The sequence below is a fragment of the Tetrao urogallus genome, assembly GCF_951394365.1.
Source record: "Tetrao urogallus genome assembly, chromosome: 21".
Taxonomy (NCBI): Eukaryota; Metazoa; Chordata; class Aves; order Galliformes; family Phasianidae; genus Tetrao; species Tetrao urogallus.
This window is the reverse complement of record NC_136834.1, coordinates 3,062,709-3,081,731: the sequence shown is the minus strand read 5'-3', so window position 1 is coordinate 3,081,731 and position 19,023 is coordinate 3,062,709. Positions and strand designations below refer to the sequence as shown.

The following is a 19,023-nucleotide window of genomic DNA, read 5'->3' as shown; positions in this document are numbered from 1 at the left end:
ATCCTTGCAAGCAGGAAATAATGGCAGAAACTTATTTCTCAAAAGAGGAGAATGATGGCAGTCTCCTCTGTGTAACACTTTGCAAAGTGGCACAATGGTTTTTGCACGAGAAAGGGAGCCCAGTGAGCTGCTTTTACGTGGTGCTTTCTGAAGACAGGGTAGTCTTTTTTCCCCTTCTGTATCTAATATTTGCTATTGTACAGCCTTTCTGTACCTCAGCACTATTAAAAAAACCCAAAAGTCTGACTTCACACACTGCACAAAAAACCCCAAAAGATAACTGGGGAAATGCCAGGGACAGAAAGAGCCCCACAATTCTTAATTATTATTATTATTCTTTAAAGCAACTATACAACTGGATCCAGTCCAAAACATGGGATAAAAACCTCTGTCCAGGGGAAAAGAAAGATGCACTGTTAGTTCACAGACCCTTGAGGCGCACTTTCTGATGCATCTCTTGTCTCAATGATGGAGGGAGCTAAGTTACAAGACACTACCGTGAAACAAACACAGTTTATAAGGTGCAGTTGTCCTTTATCCTCTCTTCATGAGTTAGTCTCCCAAGAGAGTAGGTAGCTGACTATCCATTTCACCCCGCCTTACCTGCTGATGTACTTTCATTGCCCACTGGAGTGCTGGAGCAGCTGCGGTCCATATTGGAAGATTCAGAAGAGATCCCCCCAGGGCTACAGCCAGTGTAATCCATGTACTCATCTGTTTCAGTGTCCATCATGCTCGGGGGTCCCTGAAAGGAAGCTGGGGTTCCTGATGAGGCTGGGCTGGGCGCCATGCTGCCAACCTGGGGGAGATTTTCATTTCTTGGAGTGTGGCCAATAACCTGCAGCAAGAAAGCAGGATGGGGACTTTCACACCAAAAGCAAGATGCCAAGACCAAAACCATCTGTCGGCACGTTTATTTCTCTCTGCCACTGCTCATGAGGAATAAATGGAACATGTTCATGAGTGAAACCCATGGCACTGTGGCTAGCAGCATGCATCTTCCTTCACTGGGAGCTCAGAGCATTAAACTTGGCACGTGTATCCTGGTATGTGAATTGTGATGTGCTCAGAGGCTGGGAGTGTTAATCTTGGCAATGATATCCTGGTGCACGGATTCTGATGCATTCAGAAACAGGAGGTGTTGATCTTGGCATTGCTGTCTTACGGTGGTAGGTCCTGCTGCATTTAGGGACTGGGAGTACGACTACTGGCCCTAGTGCCTGCCTGCTGAGACATGCAATGGGATCACAGGCAGAAACCAGTGACCTGAGTGTGTGCTGCTGTGACCTGGTCACCACTGGACAGTTGCACCTGGACAGGTAACCAGAAGCAATGCATAACCAAATGTATCACTAAGTGCCTACTAAGCCCTAAGGAATAGAGAAAACTGGAGTTAGGATATAAAAATACAGAATGGCAGTGGCAATATAGCATGTAGCTTTGCTATACACAATTTCAGCAGCAGCAGTTAGTGGAATTAACCAATTAACTTAGTGACAGGGAAGAACAACTAAAAGGGACCTCTCATCCCCATGTTGTGGAACGAAAGGGGGTTCCCATCTTGCTTTCACAGGTGGCACCTTTTGCTTTACACATACCAGACAATGTCCTAAGGGGTAGATCAGTCACAGGGGTTTAAATAAAGCTTGCTTGTTTCATCTCTTAAGTCTGGGGGCGTTAAAGCAGGGACAAGAGGAGCAAAGAGGAGGTTGCAGGACTGCTGCCATTCTGAGCAGGTGGTCAGTGCTGCAATTTGAATTTACTTGTGCAACAGACAAACCAGTTGCTGTCAGCTGTGTTAGGAAAAAAAAAGTGACTGCACTGCCCTGCGTAACTCCCAGTCAGCAGAGAAATGTTGACACTGGTATTCCTCCCAGCTGAGGTAGAAGCAGCAAATAATTCTTTATGTGCAACAGGAAATGTTTGCTTTAACCAGTGTGTTCAATTCTTCCACATCCTAAGCACTTCAATTTTAATAAGCCAATTGGTGTATACTGAAGAGAGCAGGGAAGGAGTGCAAGTTGTAAATATGAATATTTCAATGTTATCCTTTGAAATGTTTCTCTGTAGTACTCACAAGGAAAGGCTGTTTAGATTAAGTAATGCTTTGATGTCTACGCTTTATCATCTCTCCTCAGATTACAGAAGTCAAAACAGCCAAAGCTAGCTTAGGTGAACTCATGCTTCCCAGGTGTGCTCCTCAGTACAGACACGTATCCTTAAGACTGGCTATGAGTGCCTTGGAATTAATGCAGTTCTGCAGCAAGTAATCAATGGTTCTATCACTACAGTCAGACCTACAATGTAAAAAACAACAAAAAACAAGACCAGTGACTCACCTGAGTAGGAACACGATCAAAATTCTTCCCCAGCATCCTTCTCATGTGCTTTCTGGCATGGGATGTCATTTGGTGCTTCAGCAGGAAGGAGAACTGGCAGCCTTCTCGAATACAGTGGAAGTGGCTGTTCACCTGGTTGTATTTGCAACCTGCAGACACAGAGCCTACATATGTAGTACATGAAAGGTACCAAGAAGATGACAGACCATAAGGAAGATGGTCTGGAGCCAGGACAAGACTGCTGTTACAGGGATTTCTGTTGGATTGAGATTATCAGTGGCCATGGGCTCTTCAGGAGCAGTCATGAATGAAAATAGCAGGTTTGTTGTTTTTTGTTTTCCTTTTTGCCTGCTCAGCAACTGAAAAAGAGGGTTACACTTAAGAAGGGGACCAGCAGCAGACCAGTCCCATCCCTCTTTGTTTTGTTATAGGGAAAGTAACCATTATGTTTAGTAGTGTCCAATACTCCCCAGTCTTAGCCAGTGCATTTTCTTTTCCAAAGGGAATAAAACCAAGACATTTGACTGTATTGTCACATTTACAGTTGAAAATATATGCTCACAAGTAGATTTGAAAGGAAAAGTTCTTTTTCTCCCTTTAACTATGCTCTCTGAACAGAGGAACAGTCTCTTAGAAGCTTAGAAGCACCAGCTCCAGGACAGGACAGCATACACTGCCTGGTCAGACAGAAAAGCTAGAAAGTGCTTACTGCCACTCCAAATGAGCAGTGTAATAGGGGCGGCCACTAAACAATTTATAGAGCTGTGGTGCACCACACTGCACAGAATCATAGAATATCCCAAGTTGGAAAGGACCCATAACACATTCTGCTCCTTGCAGAAACTGCCACGTATGCTGGGAGTTTGTGTATCTTGTTAACAGACTGTCCTGAATAGCTGCATTCTGCAGCAGACAAATAATGGCTTATTGCTCTGTTTTTACTGCAGCATCAACAGTCGGGTTGTGCCTGCTCTCCATCATCCCCTGTACATCACCTTATGCACACACAGGCACAGAGCCCCAGCTGTATTCATCTGTCTACACCCACTGCCTTTACTTACATCCCTATATACAGTTTTCACTCTCTCTGTACGTATACACAAATACACCTATACTTACATACACAAAAACATATAATATTAATCTATTGATCTAATATGTGTGTGTTCACCAACTTTCACAGCCCCTCAAGCAGGCCAGTGCTTCTGCACCTGCTGTATGCATACTTAACCTACAACAGAGAGCTGCACAGCAAAACAGACATGCGTTTACATGCTGGTATGCTCATCTACACCCACACAAACACATCCACCTACCCCATCCAGCACGCTCCCTGTCTCTACGTAGGCCAAAGCAGAGAGCTGGCTAAACATACACTTCATACACGGCAAGCCCAAGCTATAGGCACTTGTACATCCCAGTGGATGCGTGTACCCCTCCGACCCCAAAATAAACACTGCTGACACAGGCACAGCCCATAGCCATCTCGCTGCCAAGCAGCTCCTGAATCACCCAGCCCATCTTTAGCTCACAGACAGCGTTTTATGTGCAAGCCAAGTTGGTGTTTGTTTAGGTATTCCACTCCCCCACAGCCCCACCTCGTTTGTCCTCCCCATCACGTCCCGTTCTTCAGGATGAAGAACAAACAGCGCTGGTGGGATTGAAACGGTATCAGCAAAGGGCAGGTGAAGGCTCGCCCGTTGCCAAGGCAGCCGTGTAGGCTGGGTGTCATGTATCACTGTCCTGCTTTGTCTAACCCCTTCTATCACCTGAGACGCCTAAAGTTGAGTAAATAACAGCAACTGCTGAATTCAGTGACATGTGTAAATGAGACCGAGGTGAGTACTGGCCCTGGAGTGTTGACACTCATTACCCCAGTTACCACAAACAAGTTGCCATTTGGGTACAAATTCCTGCTGTTTGGTTCTGCTTACTGTGGCTGTTACCCTGCAATGCTCAAGAACGAACAACATCGGGCAGGAGGAATGGACAAGAAGGTCAGACGTGTTATTCCAAACCCCACTATGATTCAGCCTTAAGCCAGGACCAATAGGAAGATTGGCTTTGTGATAACAGTAAGGCAAAAGGCAACGGAGCGAGTCCTGGGAGGTGAGGATGGAGCTGAGCTGCAGCTTTCCCTAGGGACTGCCTCCAGCACAGAGCGCTGCGCTTCAGCTCGAGGACACCTCCCTGGGAACGTGTTCTGCTTTCTGTTGCTGCACGTTTGTTTTACCAGCTTTACACTAGAGGCTCTTAGATTTAATAACTGCTATAGTGCTGCTAATAGTTTTGGCAAATGGGCAAGCCATGGTGTGAGGGTGCGTGCACGGCAGGGTTTCCTTTGGCTGCGTGCTGGTGCAGGGCTGCAATGAAGGCACAGCGCTCGCTCTGCTGCTCACAGACAGCTGTGCAGAACAGGGTCAGGAGAAAGGAGCAATTTACTGCATGCCCTTCTCTGTACTTCTGTCTCAGGTTATTTACCCTTTGGCTTTCAGGACGCAGCCCTGGCAACAGCAACAGAAAAACAAAAGTCATCTGAAGCTGCGTGGAGTCAGGCACGGCCACAGCCAGAGGTCGATACAGCAGGACTCTGCATGAGAGTCTCATCAGAACAGACATTTCCCATATGCTGCTTTTACTCCTAAGAGCATCCTTCAGCTCTGCCCAAGACAAGCAGTAGGTCCAAAGACTGCAAAGTCTCCCCCCAAAGAACAAGAAAAATAAATATTTTTAAACGGCCTTTAAAATCAAAAGGAAGAACAAAGGGGAACCTGTATCTCCAAACAAGTGTGTGTGTATGTACATAAAATCCTCTGTACTACAGCTCCTAGTCATATAAGATCTTTGATCTATTTGAGAAAATAGGAATCCTCATGCCTCAACACAGGGAGATCAGGAACTGATTTCTGGTTGATCTGTTTCTCGTTTAGTAATTTAATTAGTCTAACTCATATGCTTTAACTCATTCCATTCTTATCCTGGGCGTAGGAAAGACGTGCAAAGGGTGAGGGAGCAAGAAGACAACTCACCTAATCTGCCACATTCTTCTCGCTTGGTGAAATACTTGAAGCCATTGGCTGCCCTCCTCTCTGCCTTCTCATGTTTCTTCACGTGCCAGGGCAGCTTGGTGGTGATGTTAGTCACAAAGTAGCAGCCAGGACGAAGGCAGTGGTAATGCCCTCGCATCCTGAATTCACAGTGCTGCAAGAGAGCAAGTAGGTGGGTTACTTAAAGCACACGTGAAACAAATGCACTCTCGTTTGCCTGCTGCTAATGCTGTCCCTCTGAGAGAAGAGAGGTGTGAGCTGATACTCTGGATTACGTCCACTTTATTTGCCATGTGCCACAAGGCAAACTTGTGCCCTGCCATGTATTCTGCACTGCACTGTTCTACCCTGAAATATCCCAAACCCCAGCCAAGATTCCATCACTTCTCTTAACTTGCGGGTTTCCCCAGTAGTCAGAGAGCTTCACTTCATATCATCCTGCATCTCTGAGCTCATCTGAGCTACCTTGCCCACCCAAGTCACACATAAAAAGCAGTGGGATTTCTTGTTCAATGGAAACCCGACAGTAGATCAGGTAATTAAGATCCTTCTTCCACGGATCTGTCATCAGACCAGGAATGAAACCCTTGGCCTCAGTTCCTGTTGCACTGCCTACTTGTTCCTGCACACATCCTCAGGATGGGACACTCTGAATCACTCTTACCTGGTTTGGACAGAGACACTGCAGAGAATAGTAAGCAAACTGGTCTCGCACATTCACCAAATTATTGTTGGGGTTGATGTGGTCCAGGCAGTGGGATTCTGCTTTGCCAGAGGTTTTGCACACATACTTGCAGTTCCCAAAGAGACAGTGGAAGTGGAATTTATTGGCATACTTGCAGTCCGTTGCCAGGCAGGGATCACTGGAATACATCCAAAACCCAATCATCACCTTCACTCATTTCACACATTTGTTTCTTTGCCAACATTTAATTCAAGGGGAGCCCAGCTGAAGTCTCTGTTCCAAACATGGCCTACAGATTTCCCATAGCCTCCTTTCTCTTTAATAAAATTGATGCTGGCAATACTACTGCAACTCTAACAAGTCTGTGCACTTTCTTAATTAAGATTATTAAAATACAGCAATGCATGGTGGGATCTGTAGTTTCTGAGGGCCACGATTCTAATTTAAAGCTTTCTTTCAAGATCCAATCCTCAGTGGTAATTCAGACACCTTGTAATCACACTGGTAAATGCCAGGTCTTGCCCCAGTTAGACAAAATCTGCAGCAGTCTTGTTAAACACCAAAGTGATTTTGGCTCCTGACTCCCCCTGCTTTTGAACTGTGCACACAGAGGTCAGATAGGAGGTAGCTGAACACTGATCTCTTGGATGCTGAGCACTGTATCCAATGTTACTTACTCAGAGATATGAAAAATAATTAATACACTTCCTTGGAAGCAGACAGATGGCTGTCAGTGCATGGCCCAGCGTGTGACAGTCCATCAGCCTCAACAACTGAGCTGCAATGCCCAACCTGACTGTAGACTCTGAGGCCTTCTGTAAACCACCTAACTTCTGCTCATCTGTATACCAGAAACAGAACCATCATCACAGCACTGTACTTTTAGTTACCTTACAGCTGTAAAGATGCTATGCCCCCCTCTGTTGCCTTTAGCATCAAAAATACTGCAAAGAACATTTATTTCTGTTTACCTCCCATGAGGTATAAAAAAAAAAAGGCTCCAGTGATACGTTCAGAAAGTTTATTTCTCCTCTGAACTCTTATCTAAAAGTGCTCTCAGATGTACTGGAAAATCCTGCTGTACTTTTTTCCCCCTAGCATAGTTGAGGCTATGTTCTAGAGCTTATAGAAGCAAGTTTTCTTCAAGATAAAGCCTAGACTGTCTATTGGACAGAAGGCACCTCAGTGGGTGAATGCAGATGTAAAATATAACTCCAAGGAGCAGTAAAGAGGGGACTGCAAAATTGGAGAGGACACAGGGGGGCAAGCAGCATCTCCAACAACTTACTTCTCCTGGAACTGGAGAAATCCGGGTTTGACCTGAGGCTTGGCGTTCTCCAGGGAAGTTGTAGCCAAGGGTGAGGTTGCCAGGTTAGGCACTGATGCTGGAATCTGAGGCATTTGGGGTATGGTTGAAGCCAGCTGCTTCCAAGCTAGCAGTGTGGGGGCAGAGGGCACAGTTGCTGGGCTCGGGGTGGGCACGTCCAGGGCTGGAGCACTCGCCATGGTGGCAGATGTAGCAGATGGTGACGAAGGGCCCAGTGAAGCCTTACTGTCAGTAGTAGTTGAGAAGGGAGACTCGGAGTTACTTTTCACAGCCCCACCCTCGGTTCGGAAGTGAAAACTGCAAAGAGACAGTGCGATTTGACATGACATCAAACACTGCATATAACAAATATCAGCAAAACGCCGCTGCAGTCTATAAGCAAACTAGCTGAGTGAAACCCTAAAAGGGACTCTGTCCATTTTGTGGACAGTTGTAGGGCCCTCTGAGAAGATCTGTGAGGAGAAGGGAATTCATTAGGTGGGATGGAGTCAGAAAGGTGTAATAATGTGTTAAAATCAGAGCAGCGCAAGAATGGCTGCAGCCAGAAGATCGGTACAACTGAGGGTTGCTTCCCATGGCTGGTGAGAAGCCAGTCATTTGTAGCAGTGAACTACAGGGAAGCATCCAACTCCAGAGACCAACTGTGCTGACAGATCCTCCTACCCTAAACTTCACCACATCCCCTTCCCTCTAAACCTCATCAGACGCAGCCATGCGGCCAGCTGCCAAAGGCCACACTCACTCTTTGCTCAGGCTAATCTTCCTTTGCCTTTAAAAGGAACGTGCCATGGGATTAAACTACAGATTATGTCCAGTACAAATTAATTCTACAGAAAATTTGCAGCATCCCAGCCTTCATCTGATAGTTCCTCACTGTGTCAATGGGAGCGTATCTCATCTTCATTCTTCACACAGGAGTCACCTGGAGCTGAGCATGCTGCACAGCTGCTGTTACAAGACAGGCCATGACACCTAGTTCTGGCTACCAACGCCTGGGCTGTCTGCTGCTTTCCAAAATGATGTAAGAGTTTACAACACAGAATACTGCAAGGTGAGCAGGAGGTTGCTGTCGAGCTGGACGCTTTGTTTCCTTTCAAGAGCCTTACCTATATGGTGCCAACATCTTAAAGCCACATGAATAAAGGGTTAGAGGAGGCTTGTTAAAAAAGATTTGTCATGACAGGAAAAATAAAATGCTTTCCATACTGCATGGAAGGGAAGCTGTCTGGTCTACAACACATCTGCATCCAGCCTCAACAGTTGGGGTTTACAGGCTCCTTTCCCCTCTCACATTCTGTACTTTCTTTGTATCTGGTGTACTTGTATGCTGAGAAATATGGATCTCCTTGAACACTCTATCAAGTAGGCTATGGAAAAACACAAATGTCCAATTCTCTACCTTGCCAGTGCTGCACAAGATGTCAGTCACAAGCTGTAACGCTACAACGTGATGGAAAGTACACCTATAATAGTGAGGTGGCAAAGTCTGAGGCTTCAGCAAATGAGGACAAACCCACGTGCTGCAGCCATGGATGCAGAAACAAAGGAAGAAAATTTGCTTACCTTCAGAAGGCCTCAGGCAGGCAGGGATCTCCAGTGAGATACCCTCACCTCCACTGCCAGCCCTTAAAATGAGGGCTGGGAAGGGGTGGATCCTGGCTCCAGCCCTTCTGGTCACTCAGTGCATTTGCATGCACCTGAGCTCCCTTGGGTCAGCCCTGCCTTCCCACCAGATGCTCAATCACTGGTGCAAGCCATGACTTGGCATTTCCACTACACAAACAGAGCACATTTATTGTGAAACAAAATCAAAGAGGACACAGTGTTCTGCAGAAACTTTAGCTGAGCACATTTACACAGGGAACGAGGGGATGCCCAAATGGCTGCTGCAGGACTGCTCTCAGTGAGGCCTCCCCTCCTGCGCCGCGCGGTTCCCAAAGCTGGAGCTCCCCTACTCACTTGGCGTGCTTGATGGCTCCATCCAAAGTGCTGAAGAGGGCACCGCACTCCTCCACGACGCAGTGGAAGTGCACCTTGTGCAGGAAGTCGCACTGCGCATCGCAGAAATCCTTGGTTCCAAACCTGGCCAAAGCAAACAAACAGGCATCTTACACAGGGCCCCAGGAGAGAAGCGGTGTTGGAACAGACATGGAAGAAACGTTTCTTTTTGTTTCTCAACTCTAATAGCATCCTGTTTTCTCATGTCACTGTCCCTCCTGCACAGACTGGCATTGCTGATCAGTTGCACAGATCTGAATACAGAGAACTTTTCCTCAATTGAGTCCTTTTGACTGAGGAACTCGCATTCACTTTCAGTAAGAGTAAAATACAGAACAAATCTGATAAAAAGATGAAAAACCATCAGTGTTGTTGAGCATCTGCGTACACAAGTCAGAGCAGAGGGGAAGATCAAAGGTTAGTAAACCTGCCTGAATTTATTGGGAGTAGCAAACAGAATCGAGCAAGGGAATCTAGGTCCAGAACACTCCCACCCAACATGCATACTGGCAACAATAGGCTATCACACAGACAGGAGAAACAGGAGAAACAAAGCATCACCTACACAGCAATTACAGCCTAATATGCAGAGAGAATCGTAGAGTCCCTAAGTACACACCTACAGTACATCATCTAAAGCCATCTCAGAGGAACTGGTCAAGAGGAGAAAAACAAGCAAGAATGGTTTCACTGCTCATCACTGCTGAGATTCTCCAAACTTAATGGCAGCAGCACAGTACATGTGATTTCAGGAAACTTCAGAATGGAGAAATCAAGTGAAAAATGCTGGCAGGAAGGATCTGAAACTTAACAGGGGAATCTTGCATAATTAAGGTACAACAGACTACAATTGCTCTGATGAGCAGGAAAGCAAGAAACAAACAGCAGCCTGCGTGGTCCCAGGGGGAACCTCCTAACAATCTGAAGGTAGAGAAAGAAGAAAAAAGAAATAAAAAATCATGTACTGGAGATGAAAAGGCCAGTGGATGTAGAACACATGCAGTCAGTTAAGGCTCGCAGGGAGAAGATGGCGGAAAGTAAAGGTATGATAAGAGAAGAGATAAGAAACCAAGTTACTGCAAGCTAAAGGGCTTCTTTTATCAAGGTCGAGAGGTTTTGTACTTAAAAAAAAAAAGCCTGATAAATATGCCAGGGAGGTGATGAGTCGAAAACAGCCGCCTTATAAAATATGCTTTGGACAAGGAAACTAAAGACAAGACAGACAATTAGGGCTGAAATGAAGACCTCCTAGAAGAGCAGATAAAGAGACTGGTTGGAAAATATAAATATGTACAAATCAGCCAGCCTGGATGATGCATGTCCTGAAGCGCAATGGAAATTAACTCACAAACTGATTGCATTACTATTTGTTATTTTTTAAGCCATAGAGAAGGAGATACTAGAAAACCGGAGAAAAAAAAAACAACCAAAAACCAACCAAACAAATCTAGGCACTGATTCTTTGAAAAGAGGAAAAGACAAGTGATCTTTGGCAATTATCATACCTCTAGTCTTAACTTCTCCTTCCAGTAAAGTAATGGAACAAATATTAAGAGGGAGGAGAAAATCATTAAACATCTAGAGGATAAAGGAACCACGAGCAATAAACAGCATCGGGATTATAAAGAATAAATCTTACTAGACAAATTTAATTGCTTTTTTTGATAGAATTACAAAATTAGTGGATGAAGGGATGCAATATATTTGGATTTTAGTAAAGCGTTTTGATACAGTCTCGCATATGCTTAGAATTAATTCAAGTTGGCTTGGATGGGAAAACAACCACATGGATTGAGAACTGGCTGAAGGACCGTAAACAAAGGCTAATGACAAACAGCTCCGTACCGAGCTGGGAGGAGGCATCTTGTGAATGCTGCAAGGATGACTTTGGCTAGGTCTGAGCTTATTTAACATCTTCATTAGCAGTCTAGGAGAAGGAGTAAATAGCGGCTAATGAAATTCACAGAAGATACTAAACTGGGAGGAGTTGGCAACACCAGTGCTGGAGGAGAGAAATAACACAGAGAAGCCTTGCAAGACGTGGAGGAAGGTTCCAATCTGACAGTCATATTTGGAGAAAACAGCTAATCCATCTGGGGGGTGAGGAGAGTGTTTTTATACATAGAGGACTCATAAGAACAACCTTACCAGTAATCATGTCTAGCAGTTGGTGGTAAGCATGATACATATACACAATGAAATATAGATGCAAACAAGGCAGCACAATTTTGAGCTGCACGTATGGGGCAGGAAGCTTGTTACACGTCTGTTGTGGTGATACAGGAGCGGCAGCCCAATTCTGCACCCACTGAGGGAACAGCAAGAACGATGACAACAGCAACAACACGATCAGCAGGCTGAAGGGACTAATTTACAAAGTCAGATTAAAGGAAGTAAAAGCTTCATTAAATGATATGCTAAAAGTCTGTGACTATCTGAAGGGGGTGAACTCCAATTCTGGCAAAGAATTATCCGCTGTAGTTCAAGGGGATATAACTAGAACTGCAACAAAATCATGGAAAGGGAAATTCAGGCAGCACACCATGAAGAAAGATCCTGACAGACTAATGCATTACATGGTAGAATAATGCTCCCAGAAACAAGAGAACAGCTTGGCATAATTAAAACGAGACTGGACAAAATGTCTGCAAGTGGACTGCGGGGAAAGATCTCATATTGGCCAGGGGCAGATGGACTAGAGGACCTTCTAGTCTTTTCCATCAAAGTCTGTGATTTTCAAAGTGTCCACAGGCATTTGTAGGCAACTATCTGTGTCAGAGCACCAACAGATATGTGTCTGCCTGGGTGTATCTGTGTATGCTCAAAGCGTGTGTCTGTCTGGGCATGTATGTGCCTGTGTCCGTGTGTGGGTGAGTTTTGTATCTGTTCCATTTTCCTTTCAAGCCTTGTTGTCTGCAAGAAAAACAGCACAAACCATGCAGTTCCCATACCTTCTTGGACTCCCTGTTTTGCCCCACTCCTACGATCAGATGGAATTCCACAGCATTTTAAGGCTTATATACTCCATGCCTAACAACTAAAAGGGGTCTAACAGCGATCCGGAGGTATAAGCAAACTACAGTTGGTGCCCAGCTCTTGCAAACTGGAAAGTGAAGAGGAGCTAAGGAGGTGCTGCGGCAAACAATGCTAAGTGAAGGTCTGAGAACTCGGCATTCAAGCGTGGACTAATGAGCCAGACACCTTTCAAAGGAGATCATTTCCCTTTCCTCTGTTCCCAGTCCCATGCCCTCCTTACCGGCGCAGGTACATCTTCCACGGCTCAGAGAGCTTCTCCTGGACAAGCGCCTTCACTGCCTTGCCCAAGTACTGCGTCGGCTCCCCAGCCACAGCCTGGCTGCCATCTCCTTCTGTCTTAATGTTCAGCAGGTTGCCAAGGCTGGCACTGGTCTTGGACATCTGGAACAAGAACACACACACTGCATCAAACCCAGCTTGCAGCTGTGGACACTGCTGGTCTGGACAATTTTGGGACAGACCCATGGAAAGCTGTGCCTTCAAAGAGAGAAGACAAGAAGTCTGCGCACGCTGCCCCAACTCATCAGCACAGCTCAGGAACACTTCACTCTTGGGCATCCTCCCCCCAGCTGTCACAAAGTACATGGCACCCATCTGGTATTCATGTCTCCTGTGTGAAGAAATGAAGCATCTGTGCCACACACTGCAGAACTGAGGTGAAGGGAGACAGGCCCTGTTTGAGTATGGAGAAGGTGCACAGATGCTGGTGCAGTCTGAATCAGTAATAACCCAACACAGCTCCTACAAAATGCTGGGCTCTGGGTGCAGAGGTAGAAGTGATAGGCTCTCGTTCACCCAGAACCACCTCACCCTAGCTGCAAGGATGACTCTTTATTGAAAGGGACCATCAGGAATTTATGTGGGAGAAAATAATTTTTTTTTTTTTTAAATCTCAACTGTGAAAAAAATTCTGGGCCATAAAAGTCCTCAGCAAATTCTTACTGATTTCACTGAAGAACTTGTTTCACTCTGTGCTCAGCGTGCCTCGCTCACAGCACAGGAACAGACCCACAACACTGCGTGGAAGGCTTCAAACAGATTCTGCACTGAGAAGCCTTGGAGGTGTGGGATGAAAGGAGGACATTTACTCCAGAGTGCTGGAGAGAAAATGTTCTTTCCTAGCGAATGCACGGTTCCCCAGGCCAGGTCCTGCTTTGCTGCTCTCTCAATTACCTCCAGTAACAACACTGAAATTCACAGTGTGAATAAAATCCAGGATTAGACCTAATACTTGCACTATGAACTCCACCCACTTCAGGATCTCAAAGCCCTTTATAAATATCAGTTAATTAAGCCTGACAGCCCCCCTAAATAAACTGCAGCACGCTACAGGAACCCTGGCTGCTTGAGGCTCCTTAATGCCCCCTGAAGGTAAAGCCCCTGCTGCTCTGTGCAGACTGCAGCTCTTTATGGCTGAAGGCAGGTATTCAGCTTGTCTTTTTTTCCTTGGTGCTGGCCATTCAATTTCTGTGAACGTTTTTTTTTTGTTGTTTTTTTCCTTGACAATTAAGCAAGGTTTCCTCTACCAAACTGTGCAGGGTGTGTTCCTGAGCACACAGAGCTTAGGTCTGCAACCCTCAGCTTGGAACGGGCTCCTTGTCACCAGTGGCTGCTTTATGTCATCTTTTAATCCCACTCCCACCTTAAAAAAAAAGAACAAACCTCAAGAACTGTGTTGTGTACCTATGCTGCACTTATTCTGCACCACATAAATAATCCTCACGCTGTGCTGCAAACCTTTGTGCCGTACCTCTGTGCAGGCCTGTGACACAAACAAATGCTTATTTCTAAACACAGAATTTCAAGTGAAATATCTTCTGGAAGATATCTCCCTTTGCTCAGGATCCCCAGCAGCAGATGTACTAAATACATGTATTCACTAGAGAAAGAACTGCATATTTGGAATCACTGAAAGGAGGGCACGCAGAAAGGAAACCATGTTTAAAAGGGACCACCAGAAATCCAACATAACAGAACCAGTGGCGAAGGAAAAGTGGTGTAAAGGTAAAGGTAGGAATGAAACAACATGGGAAAACATGTGATGAAGTAAGAAGGAAAGGAGCTGAGACTACCAAAGTCACTCTGCCCTCTCCTGAGGGTTATATGGCCTCGATGCACGCAGCGCCCAGAGCCAAGGGGATGGCAATTGCTATGCCTGTAAAACCTATCGCAGTGGAATAGGAAGGCAAGGCTCAAAGGCGGCCCTGATCTCTAATGCAGTTGTACACAACAGGAAAATTCATCTTTGTACAGTAAAATTTACCATGTGAAAGGGAAATATATATTTGGGATGATGTATAATTTAAGGAAAAAGTAAGGAAAAAGAAACCGTGCATTATTTAAAATAAATATTCTACAACATGGTAAAGTGGGCTCTGCTGGACCCCATTATTCACACCAGAAAGGCAGCAATTGATGATTCCAGCTCAAAACTTGTAATTTTTTTCTTCTTCTCTTCCATAAAAACAAACGATTCTCCCCTCCCCCATGGAAAGAAAATGTTTTCAAGTTAAAAAAAAAAAGAAAAAAGAGTAACTATAAAAAGAGAGCAAGAGAAGTTGCCAGGTTCTGGGAATAAAAATGGGAAAAAAAAATCTTTCAGAGCCCTCCTCCATCTAGAAAGGATGAAAAAAAAGGTGTCAGAGGCTGCAATATATTTCTTCAGCCAGTTCATTAAATTAATTCGTAAGCAGTGGCTCTGAAATTATACCCGATGAAAAATGGTCTCAAAATTTAAATGGTACAAACTCATCTTATTAGAGGCAAAACATTAAAAAACAAACGCATCTCTTCCCCCCTCCCTCCCCGCCATCGCGGCTTTAATTTCTCTTGGTGGGGGGAATGAAAGGCGTTTGATGGATGGCTCTTACCTTATTCATAAGCGAGGATAAAAGAGATGAATTTGCCGAGACTGTGTGGCCATTTGATTCATTACTGGAACACACAAACCAACAGGGTTTAGTTAAGATGTGCACAGAGACCGTGAGCACTGAGATCAATCCTCCTCCCTTCAAGCTGCCTCACTCCTCACCTGCTGCATCCAGAGGAAGAGAATGATGCCCACCCTCCCTCAGGCAGGCCAAACTCTTCCTCATGATAGCCAAGATGGAGACCCAGAGGTTCCAAGTTTACTGAATTGCTCTTTCACCTATTAAACAACCCAGACCTCTTCCCCCAGTTCCCCACACCATCGCCTTTTTTTATCAGCTAACTCACAGCCTTTGTCCTGATAGAACTAGGGGGGCTGCTGACCAAGGACTCACACTGCCAGAGGCACAGCCCCTCTGCAACAGCAGAACAAGGAAGGCCCCACATCTTACAGCCACAGCTGCACATGCAGAAAGGCAATCCTGGCATTTGATAAGAAACCAGGAGTAGTTGCAGCTGACTGCAATTGCTTGGGTCCTTATTTGAGGTTTGCTTAAGTACAGTAATGGAAGAAACACATCAAGGGTCAAAGTGGAGCAGGCTTGGTTATCCGTTAAGGTTGGAAAAGACCACTAGGATCACCGAGTCCAACAGTGAACCCATCCCCACCAAGCCCACTGACCCTGTCCTACAGTGCCACATCTGCAGTTCTTGAACACCTCCAGGGATGATGGATGCCACTTTGCTGCAGGCCCTGTGCCAACACAGGGCAATCCCCAAGCTCTCCTATTCTGAGGTTTTGGACTGAGTCTTTGAGAGGCAAAACACACAGCTGTGGGTTAGCACAGTTCACCGGTTTGTTCTGTGTACCTAATTGGGACAGTCCCAATTGCAGACCCAATTCACTGCCCTGCTACACTGGTGCAGAAGTTCCTGCAACGTGTGTGCAGAAGCAGCCTTCAGCCCACGGGCATGCAGATCTCAGTAAGTAAAAGAACGGCTTTGTCAGTGGTTTTTCTGAGAGGAACACACGAGGTGAAGCTTTTGTCATACAGCGCTCATGAGCCCCAAGAACCAGGTGGGGAACACACGCCTGAGGGGCAGCACAGCGAGCCTCCCTGCCTCCAGGTTGGGTGTCTAACTAAGCTGCTGTGCAGCCTGACCACTGCAAAGCGTTGCGTCCCCTTGGGCTACAGGTACAGCAAATTCTCAGAGCTTGGTGCTGCAGAGAACTAAGTGCGCTGCCTCTGCACGTCACTCACCCGTGGTCCTTGACACTCAGGTCCAAGCTGTGCTCCTGCAAGGACTCCTGCCCACTGGCAGAGGATGATCCCATGGCCTCCGCTGGCTCTTGCTTCACCTGGACTGGGTTGAACCGCCCGGGAGCTGCTGCTTGTCCATTTCCTGCTCGAGAGAGACATCGAGATTGAAGGGAAAAGTGGAAATGGAAGAAGCAGGCCTGAGATGGGCAGCAAATAAAAAAGTTGGATCGCTATCAGAACTGCACAAATGGAAAAAGCACAGAAAAAAGAGTGGGGGGAGGGAAGTGCCGGGATTGCTGGTCAGCGTTTATTGCCGAGCTGACATGATAGGTTCTGACGTCCACTCCAGTGTGGAAATTCTTCAAGTGATAATTATTGCAAAATTATGTCAAAGTTGTCCAGGCTATGGGCCCTTTAAAGGAGAAGGGCGGAAGGAGCGTGGGGGAGACCTGATTCTCTGCACAAACTGTCATAACTAATTTGCGGGGCTGCCTCTTAAGCGTTTATTAAAGACTCCGTTAATGCTGAGGCAATGTGGCAGCTTTCGACTGCCGGCCAGGCCCCGGCCCCGGCCCCAGTCCCAGCGTTGCCGTAGCGACGGCCGGGCGCCATCGTGCCTCCCAGCAGGAGCATCTGCCCGCCGGGCGGCCACTGGGCACGGCCCGACCCACAGCTGGGGGACCGGGGGGCACGGTGCCATGCCTGTGGCACGGAAATGCAGATACAAAGAAAGGAGGAAGAACCGGAGAACAAATTCAAGGGAAAAAAATTAAGGAGAGGAGCAAAGAAAAAAGGAGGGAAAAAAAGTTGCTGACAGGAACATGTCTGCGGAGCTTTCTTCCACAATCCCCAAGTGACTAAAATATTAATTTGCCCTCCGGCAGTACAGCTGACGGCAAGCCGCTTCTCAGCCAGCAAGTGGCATTTTATTAAAAAATAAAGGAAAACAGTTCCCTCCATGACCTTTCTCTGCTTTAGGAAACAATTTTTCAAATCATAATTTCAAAAGCGTGGCGCAGATCCCCTCCCCTTTCAGCAGAGCGCCTCGTCCCACGCTCAGGAGCGGTGCTGACAGAGCCCAGCTCAGGCCCAGGGGGCAGCGCCATGCTGGGTGCTGCCAGGCAGAGCCCCCCAAACCCACACTGCTGATCGTGGTCAGCAGGAGGCCATGGGGGGCACCTGGTGCTCTGCTGGGAGCCCCCAGGCCTCGGCCTAGGCGGCAGCACGCCCCGTTCACTCGGCCATGCAGATAGCCAGGCTCCATGGGAAGCCATGCCAAGACTGCCTCGGAGGGTTCCCTTCCTCCAAGGGTTAGCTGCCATTCAGGGGTCATCTGCACACGACAGAATTTCTTCTCCCAGAGCTGCTCCTTTATTACTCCCTTCCCACTCCCGGGGGGCCCCTCATTCTCTCCTCTCCGGATCATCAGGCACGCTTGTTCCTCCCACTGCTAGGACAACCGATGATGGCAACTCACCTGCTTCGAGTGCCACAGAGGGCTTAAGTGCAGCCGCTGCCAGCCTGGCCATCATCGGGGAGATTAACCCCTTGCTAGCAGAGATCCTTTCCATTATGGATGCCACTGGAGCTGGAGAAGAAGTAGCCGAAGGCTCACCGGATCCTGAGATGGCCTGGGATGAGGAATCTGTGGGAGCAGATGATGTTGGATTGGCGCCAGATGAACCAGCAGTCATCAGGTTAGCGGAGCTGGCAGGAAGCGGTGTGGAGACCCGGCTGGGGATGATGGGGAAGAAGGATCCAGCCGCTCCAGGAAGTGCTGAGTTGGAGAGCGCCAGAGCCAAGGGAATATTGCTGGGAAGAGCCTGGGAGAGCAGGCCGGAGATCTTGGTGGCTGGTGTCATGCTGTTGGCAGGCTTGCTGACCTGTGAGGAAGCAAGCTCAGCAGCAGAGGAGGGTGCAGCTGGGACTATGAGAGAAACGGAAGACTGCTGACTGGTGGGAGAGGCACTCAGGCTGGAGTTCTTTGAGCTCATTGCAGAGAAGTCAATAAGGTCGTCATTACTGGACTCCTCTTGCTCGTTATCCTTGGGTCCTAGGAGAGAGGCAGGCAGGCCCAGCACTCCTGAGCTGCGGATGTGCCGGCGCTCATGCTTGCGTTTGTGGGAGGTCATCTGGCTGGTGGAGGTAAAGGTGAAGCCACAGCCTGCCCTTATGCAGTGAAAGTGGTTGGTGGCCTTGCTGTAGACACAGCCCTCATACTTGCATTCCTCATACTTGTAGAACTTCTTGAAGCCATCCTTGGCATAGGCATCATCTTTGATGTGGTAGCTCTTGTGCTTCTCAATGTCACACTTGTTCTTGAAGGTGAAGGTGCACCCAGGTCGCCTGCAAGGGCATCGAGGAGGAGAGAGTGGTTGCCGTGTGGGCCAGGAGCACAGTGCAACTGCTGTCACATGCCACCCTCTGGGACAAGGACTGCAGGCAGTATGAGGCAGTGGCC

The 19,023-nt window shown here is 47.1% G+C and overlaps 1 protein-coding gene across 1 annotated transcript in view; it reads right to left on the bottom strand.

The window, feature by feature from the left end:
- Positions 1-19,023, bottom strand: part of CASZ1 (castor zinc finger 1) — a gene marked incomplete at both ends in the record, with an annotated part of 70,879 nt that overhangs the window by 5,675 nt on the left and 46,181 nt on the right. The window contains 10 exons of the mRNA XM_079545644.1: positions 604-838; positions 2,340-2,488; positions 5,369-5,540; positions 6,051-6,249; positions 7,360-7,695; positions 9,358-9,480; positions 12,653-12,813; positions 15,303-15,366; positions 16,563-16,704; positions 18,040-18,908. Of these exons, the coding sequence (XP_079401770.1) occupies positions 604-838; positions 2,340-2,488; positions 5,369-5,540; positions 6,051-6,249; positions 7,360-7,695; positions 9,358-9,480; positions 12,653-12,813; positions 15,303-15,366; positions 16,563-16,704; positions 18,040-18,908 (2,450 nt within the window). The remainder of the gene's footprint in view (positions 1-603; positions 839-2,339; positions 2,489-5,368; positions 5,541-6,050; positions 6,250-7,359; positions 7,696-9,357; positions 9,481-12,652; positions 12,814-15,302; positions 15,367-16,562; positions 16,705-18,039; positions 18,909-19,023) is intronic.